The 8,068-nt window shown below is 40.7% G+C and overlaps 1 protein-coding gene across 4 annotated transcripts in view; it reads left to right on the top strand.

Annotated features, from left to right (window-relative positions):
• Positions 1 to 44: 44 nt before the first annotated feature.
• The window catches only part of RBM6 (RNA binding motif protein 6), an 83,344-nt gene continuing 75,320 nt past the window's right edge, over positions 45 to 8,068 (top strand). For 3 of the 4 annotated variants that reach the window (XM_089525968.1, XM_089525950.1, XM_089525977.1), the window contains exons 1-2: positions 45 to 132; positions 7,071 to 7,166. In XM_089525968.1, coding sequence (XP_089382094.1) covers positions 7,123 to 7,166 — 44 coding nt within the window. In that variant the 5' untranslated portion in view covers positions 45 to 132; positions 7,071 to 7,122. Of the gene's footprint in view, positions 133 to 280; positions 367 to 7,070; positions 7,167 to 8,068 lie in introns of those variants that run through there. The other variant, XM_089525960.1, reaches the window with a different exon arrangement.

The raw sequence follows: 8,068 nt of genomic DNA, 5'->3' as shown, positions 1-8,068 counted from the left end.
GTCACGTGGCCCTAAGCCACCGGAACTTCCGGTTTCTTCTCCGTTCGGCGCTGCGGCTTCGCAGGAGGGGAGGAAGGAAGGAAGGGAGCGCGCCTGGAGCGGCCGTTCCGCGGCTGGCGGTGGACCGCCTTGGTAAGTGGGATAAGGATGGAGGAGGAGGAGGAGGATGATGATGATGATGATGATCCAGGGAGTGTTGTCTTAGGAGCGCTCTCTCTGTCTGTCAATCTCTCTCGCGCGCGCCGAGTGTCGGTTATCCCGCTGTGGAAGACGACGACGACGACGATAAGCGGGAAGCGCGCTCTCGGCCTTGTCAAGAGGGCCGGCCGAGGATGGGTCCCTCCCGAGGCCCCTCAGGAGGAGGCGGTGGGTTCCCACGATGTGAATCCACCAATCTGTAGAAGTACAGTAATACAGACTGGCGCCTCTTTATCGTGCCCCGGCCCCAAGCATCCTGGGATTTGTAGTTCGGCGGAGGCACCCCCCCCCGCGCCCTTTTAGCGGAGAAGGCTAAAGGCCTTGTAGAACTACGCGCCCCAGGATGCCATAGGATGGCGCTAGAGCACTGGAAGTGGTGTCATGAATGTGTAGATGTGTGTGCATATGTATATTATAATATTATATATAAATAATAGAGTATTATATATATAGAGAAAGTATTATATGTATATATATATGTGTGTGTGTGTGTGTGTGTGTGTGTGTATATATTATACACTCACACAGATATTTTAAAAAATTCAATAGCACAAACTTTTTTCCCCTGAGGAGCTGGTGGGGTTCACAAATGCTTAGTGTGTGTGTGTGTGTGCGCGCGCCAAGTGTGTATGTATGTATATGTGTGTATATAATATCAATCCTATGGGAGAGGTGAGATAGAAATAAAATTTTATCATATATAATAAGTGTGTGTGTGTGTGTGTGTGTGTGTGTATTAAAAATCCAAAAGTGCAAACCTTTGTTCCTGGGGGGCCAGTGGGATCAACAAATGCTCACCCAGAGAGTTTCTACACCTGTGGTCCCCAAACTGTGCTCCTAAAGAGGTTCTGGACTTCAGCTCCCAGAAGCCTCAGCCATGTTGGCCAGTAGTCTGGGATTCTGGGAGCTGAAGTCCAAAATCCCTTAAAGAGCACAGTTTGGGGACCACTCATCTACACTGGAGCAATCATGCTGTTTGACACCCATTTTAATTGCCCTGGCTCTATCCTACACACTCACTTTGGCAGAGAAGACTGAAGACCTTTTAAAACTACATATCCCAGGATGCCAGAGAATGGCATTACAGCACTTAAAGTGGTGTCAAACTGCATTATTTCTACAGTATGAAAGGGGAAGGTGGGAATATTGAGAATCATACTGCTGGTGCAGAGCTTAAGTTAGAGAGTTGTAAATGTAACAGAGTACTGTTGTCCCTCTATAGCCACAGGTTCTTTTTCCACAGACTCAGCCATCCACAGCTTGAATACATGTATATATACACACATACACAGTGTGCCCGTGTCATACACGGGCGGACCTTACACGGCTTCCAGCATATGCTGGAAGCTGTGCAGTAAAGGGGCACGTGCCCCATTGACTTTAATGGGTCTTGAGCATATGTGGAATTTCCCTTATTGGGGGGGATGGAACTGATCCCATGCGTAAGGGAGGGACCACTGTATATTCCAAAACACAACTTTGACATTCCCATAAGGGGCACCATTTTACTATACCATTGTATTTAATGGTACTCAAGCATCCACAGATGTTGGTATCCACGGGAGAGCCTGGAACCAAACTCCAATGGATACCAAGGGCCCACAGTTTATCTTCAGAATCTGTGCTCTGGAGACAACGGCCTGTTACAGACTGCCAAAATAAAGCTGCTTCGGGTCTCTTTGGAGGCATGCTGTTTAAATGATGCATGCATCCTAAGAATCCGGAAGCTGCACCAAAGCTGCACTCCAGTGCTTAGGAATGGAGTGTGGCTTTGGCGCAACCTCCGGACTCTTAGGACCCATGCATCATTTAAATAGCATACCTCCAAAGAGACCCGAAGCAGCTTTATTTTGGCAGTCTGTAACAGGCCTACATCTCTGTTGTCAAAGGCCTTTGGCCAGACTGACACTATGGAGAGCTGCCATTACTGTGCAGCAGAGGGCTACAGATGTACTTTATTTACTCCATGACTTATGTAAGCAAGTTTCTTACATTGTTAAATTTTACCAGAGATACTTACTGCAGATGAGTAACTGAAAGAAAGGTACAACTCTCCCCCAATTAAAATCCAGATATTATGGAAATATGATATGGGGAAGATTGAACTTTCAATAAATTTAAAATGGCTCCAATCAACCAAAGACTTGTTTATGCTGTAATAGCGCTTGACAACATTTATCCTTTCCTTGTTTTATACTTATTCCAATAAGATGTCTTCTGCAACACTGCATATTTTTAAACATAATGATTTTTTCCTTCAGCTGTTTGCATCATGCATATAAAAATATAATGTTAGTGGTTTTAGTAAAGCAATTGAATTAATAAATTAATTGAATTAATAAATAATTGAAATAATACATTAATTTAATTAATTTAGAATTGATCACCAAATTTGGTGATAGCTTTATTCCTAAGGAAGAGACCAAATGCAGTGGGGCCAGTTTTGTGTTTCAGTGGCAGTTGATGCTGCAGTAAGACCACAGTGAATTATGAACTTGATTCAAAGGACCTGAGCTCTGCCCATATTGAAAAGCAGAAATTATATGGAGCAGAAAAGTATTAAATAAACTGAAATGCGCCAAAGTGAATTGTCAGTGTATTGATTTTCACTTTGCTCCATAACCCCAGAGTGACCTCATATTTCTCCCTCAGTTGCTTACAAAGTGGGTGGATACAAATTTAAATTAAAGATGTGTGGCATTTTCCTTTTCATTTAAAGATACTCGGAAAGAGTTTTGTTTGGTGCGTTTGTGCTTAAATTAGAGTTAGATTCGATTTAAATTAGGTGATAAAAAAGAAAAGAAAACTGGAACACTTGTTGCAACAGTGATTTCCTTGCAGGTACCCAGTTCCGTAAAACTTTTAAAAATGCCCCAAAGTTGCCTTAAGTGACAAAATGTAATGTGACAAAAATCAGAACCACAAAATTAATAAAAATGTTTAGGTAAAAAAATGAATACCAGTCATTACAAATCTGGGAATGGAGGTGTTTTTTTTTTGCTCATTGAATAATAATAATTATTGATAAAAATTTAGAGGTGACATGTTAAATTTGGGCAAGATAAGGCACATTCTTGTACAATTATTTATTGTACTGATGGGTTTATACATGACACAAACCTGCTTGTAGATTTATATACTCAGAACACTGACCAATTTCTATAATTTTTAAAATGTAAACATATGTGTGTGTGTACATATCAATTCTTGTTGAAAAAAAATCAGACACATTTATTAAGTGAAACTGGCTTTCATAATGTTTCTAATAACTGAAAAGAAGATGGCATCAGGCAGATCTTCAGCAAAAGGCAGTCCTTTAATCCAGACACTATTGCTGAGAAAAAGGTCCTGACCTGCAAACCCAACAAATTAAGCTCAGATGCTGTGACACAGGGTGTTATACTTCTGTTAATGATCTCAGTGGGCGGGCAGAATCATTGAAGCAATTGGCCTTTTAATTATGGGGGGTCCCTGCCATACAGAATTTTAAAGGTGGTGACTAAGGCCCTGTTCAGACTGGCCATTAAGGCCAGCCTGGGGGTGGAGTCAGGGCATCACATCCACATGACGCATGCCCTGACTCTGTCCCCCAGGGTGCCATGATGCCGCATGCTGCTCCTTATGGCGTGTGGCGTCATGGGAGACAACACACCTCTCGAGACATCTTGTCAGGCCCACAAATCACTGCTTCTGTACCCCTCAGCAAAGAGTCCCCAACTATGACCTCATGCCTCCTCCAAGGCTTAGCAGTGACTGTTCCCTCGGGTGGGACTCTCAGGCTTCCCTGCTCTGTCCCTGAAGTCTGTCCATGCTGCTCTTCCTCGTCTTTCTTGATAAGGGAAAGAGATTCAAATTGATTCTCTAGCTGCAAGTTCCCAGAACAATCCCTTCTTGGCCTACTTCTCTGTGTGACATTCCTCCAGCTATCTGCCTCCTGTGTATGTGAAATGACCTCCTCCACCCCAGCAACTTCCTCTGTGTGATACTTGTCCAAGATCATTAGTTCCGTTCTGTCCAGGAAATCCTCTTGCTCCCTAATATGCTGAAGTGTAGCTACTCTGGACTCCAGCTGCTGTACTTTCTCCTCCAAGAGCGCTACCAACTTGCACTTGGTGCATGTCAAGTTGAGCCCTCCTCCTAGTGCTTTCTCCTCCTTTGCTTCTGTTCTTTCTCCATGTCTCCTCTCTTTTGACAGGTATGAATAAATTATAGAACTGTCATATAACTGGCATTTGTTGGTCTTGTCTTTTGTTCCATTTGGATATGAATTAAATTGCTGTAATATCACAACAGAGCCAGTGTGACATAGCGGTTTGAGTGTTGGGCTACAACTCTAGAGGCCAGGGTTCGATTCCCAGTTTGGTCATGAAACCCAGTGGGCAAGTCACACTCTCTTAGCCTCAGGGGAAGGTAATGGCAAACCTTCTATGAACCAATCTTTGTAAGAAAACCCCATTATAGGGTTGCCATAAATTGGAAATAACTTGAAGGCATACAGCAACAATATCACAATGTTTTCTGGGAGAATTGAGCACCTGCAAGGTCCATTGTGATCTTCACTAGAGAGATTTAATGAAGGACCCAAGTGTCAGTGACTTGGCAGCTGTTGATTCAACTGGTCCAATGAGATACAGAGCCTTACAAGTCTTAGACCAGGAGTTGGAGACTGTGACAATTTCCTACCTCTGGAATCAATCAGTGCAATTCTGGGCTGCATCAGTAAGAGCATAGTATCCTTATTAAAGGAGTTACTAGTGCTTCTCTGTTCTGCTTTGATCATACCTGACCTGGAATACTATGTCCAGTTCTGGACATCACAGTTTAAGAAGAATATTGGCAAGCTGGAATGTAGTGACCAAAAATCCTCTTCTTTTGAAAAACTATTTTTTTTATTGTTAAATACTGCAGTAATGGTCTACAACCTGCTGAAAAGGTAAATTGCCAGGACTGATTTAAAATAAATTGTGATTTTTTTTTAAAAGGGTAAAAATTCAAATTGAAAGTTGATTTTTAAAATTTAAATGAGATTTTTAAATTGTCTTAAAATGATTACATAAAGGGGTTTAGGTGAAAGATAACTAACTATATAGCATGTGTACATTCAGTGAAGGTGTTAACAGTAGCTCATGAAGATGAAAAATGATCAGTCCAGGTTTGCAGCTCATCTGCTTGAAATGTGCTTTCTGTTCTCTCTCCCTTAGAAGTTAATGAATCGAGCATTTGGGAGATATATTCCCATATTTAAATGTAATTCTTCAAATAAGCATCTGAGAAAATGTAGTATTTATAATGCTTAAGTCACATCATTTTTCCTTGAAACCTTTATCCTTCCAATATTTATTAATAAGTTATTCCTATTGACCTTTTAGAAACTGCCTAAATTTTATTTTTAAAGCAGTGTGCAGTTATTTAAATGTTTAAACAGTTAACCATTCAAAAATCCATGCACATGATCAAATTATCTCATTTTTGAGGAATGAAAATTAGCGTGAAAACAGTTAAGAAAGATTGCTTTGCGTGTACGTACCTTTTAATAAACCCTTTGTTGCTTGGTGTTGTTAACTGCCATCGAGTCAACCCCAGCTCATCATGAGATTGTGGATAAGACATCTCCCTGTCCTCCACTGCTCTGCTTTGGTCCTGCAAACTCAGGCCCTTGGTCTGATTGAGTGAATCCATCTGGCGTGTAGTCTTCCTCTCCTTCTACTACCTTCTACCTTTCCTAGCATTATCGTCTTTTCCAATGAGTCGTGCTTCTCATGATGTGTCCAAAGTATGACAGCCTCAATTTGATCATCTTGGTTTCTAGGGATATTTCAAGCTTGATCTGTTCAAGGACTCATTTGTTTGTCTTTTTGGCTGTCCATCGTATCCTTAGCACTCGTCTCCAGCAATACATCTTGAATGAGTTGATTTTCTTCTTATCCTTTTTCACTGTCCAACTCTTACATTCATACATGATGATGGGGAAGACAATGGCATGGACAATTCTAAATTTTAGTGCTTAGTTGTATGTCTTTAGGATCTTGTCTCTTTCATGAAACCCACTTTTTTGAATATGTTGTAAGGTTACAATACAGTATTACTTAAAATGTTCATTAAATGGAATCTTTTCTCATTAGTGTTTTAAACTGATTTAATTCGTTAAAATGATTTTTTCAAAGAAGCAATGTTTTCAGTCTTATATAAAGGGACCAGGATCATGCTGGATCCTTGGAGACCAGACATCTGACCTGATCTTGGGGTAAACAGCCCTTAACGTGGATCCCTAGTTTGCCACAGAACTTCCTGGAAACTTTATTGGAAACTCCGACTGTTTAGATGACCCGCTTGCTCCCTTGCTTCTCCACTAGTGAGTAGACCCCCATCACTGTGCCTGATGCAGAAACACATTGCCAGGTGCCCTCGTTTTCATGTCAGGCACGGCAGAAGGGGTCTGCTTACTAGTGGAGATGCAGAGGGAAAGGAAGGAGCACATGCTGGTAGCGGGTTCCTGTGCTGGTGCAAGGATGGATGTGTAAACACTCCGCTCATCCCCACACTAGTATGAGGACCAACCAGGGTTAGCACCTGGAACAGGAAAGCATCTGTGCCAGCCCTGTCTGCTCAGGGCCTTAGGCTGTATAGCTGAAAAGTGGTGACAAATAGAAACATTTTCACAAAAAACAGAATTTTCAATCAACTTCATACTTGAGACACATGCTCCCTCTGCTGCAGAATGGCTTTCTGATAAACTTTTCAATAATATTTTGCATGTTCAAATTGGCTTAGTTATTTTTCAAGTGAAAATGTGTGACATATGTTGATTTAAAGGATGATGTCTAATTCTGGCTCATGGATTAATTAAAATGTGTTATATCTGTATCTCATAGATTCTGTAGTTTAGCAGCAAAAAGAACACCGTGGTTGTCAATCACAGGCAAAATGTGGGGAAATCCTCGACCAGCTAACAGAATGGGTCCTTTCCGGTAAGTATTTTAATGTGAAATATGTTTTTAGTGATATTAATGCCACATGTACAGTTTGAGAGATAATATGTTTCTGTTAGCTTACTGAGGATAAAACCAAAGATATTGGGCAGCTGTACCTATATTTCTGTCCTGAGAATAAAACAGTTATCTGAAGAATTCTTTGCTTCATGAGTGCCCTAAATAGACCACAGGAAAGAACCCATAAAAACAACTTTTGTTGATTCCATGTGTCTTTGTACTCATTAGAAATTGTTTATATTCCAGTTTATAAACTTAAAACTTAAAGGTAGAGGCTAGGGGGTGGAAGTATCCATCTTGTGTGGAAGGTATTTGGCGATACACAGGAAGAGTATACAATGAGCTAACCTTATTGCCAGTTGGAGTGTTTCAGGCAGTCATATCCCCTTTCAAAATACTCAATTCTTTTCTCCATTCCAGACTTGGGGAAACTGAAAGGTTTATGGAAATGCAATGAGAATCTGCAGATTTCTCAGATGCTTTGCTTCTTTAACTTTTTGTTTCTCAGAATGGTAATGTTAGATCAGAGCCCCTCAGCTTCATGTTGACACATTCACCCTGGTTGTCAATTGCATAGATGACAAGTTTAGTGTCTTTGACTTTTTTTTTAATTTTCTGAAGAAATCTTTTGTTGTTAGCTGCCTTTGAGTCGACTTCTAATTTGTCCCTTAGAATGAATCTGCTGTGTCTCTTTGGCAGAGCTAAAAACTTGTTACAGTTTTAGTGACCTAAGAATATCTCTAGTTTAAGGGAGATAAAATACAGTGGACCCTTCTTATACATGGATTTTTTATACATGGATTCAAGCATACACGGTTTTAAAATGTTCAAAAAAGTATAAATTTCAAATATCAAACCTTGATTTTCCATTTTTTATAAGG

The sequence above is a fragment of the Sceloporus occidentalis genome, unplaced genomic scaffold (assembly GCF_023333645.1).
Source record: "Sceloporus occidentalis isolate IW3139 unplaced genomic scaffold, rSceOcc1.0.p SCAF_1, whole genome shotgun sequence".
Lineage (NCBI taxonomy): Eukaryota > Metazoa > Chordata > Lepidosauria > Squamata > Phrynosomatidae > Sceloporus > Sceloporus occidentalis.
Note: the sequence above shows the minus strand (reverse complement) of the source record. Positions and strands in the feature narration are given on the sequence as shown.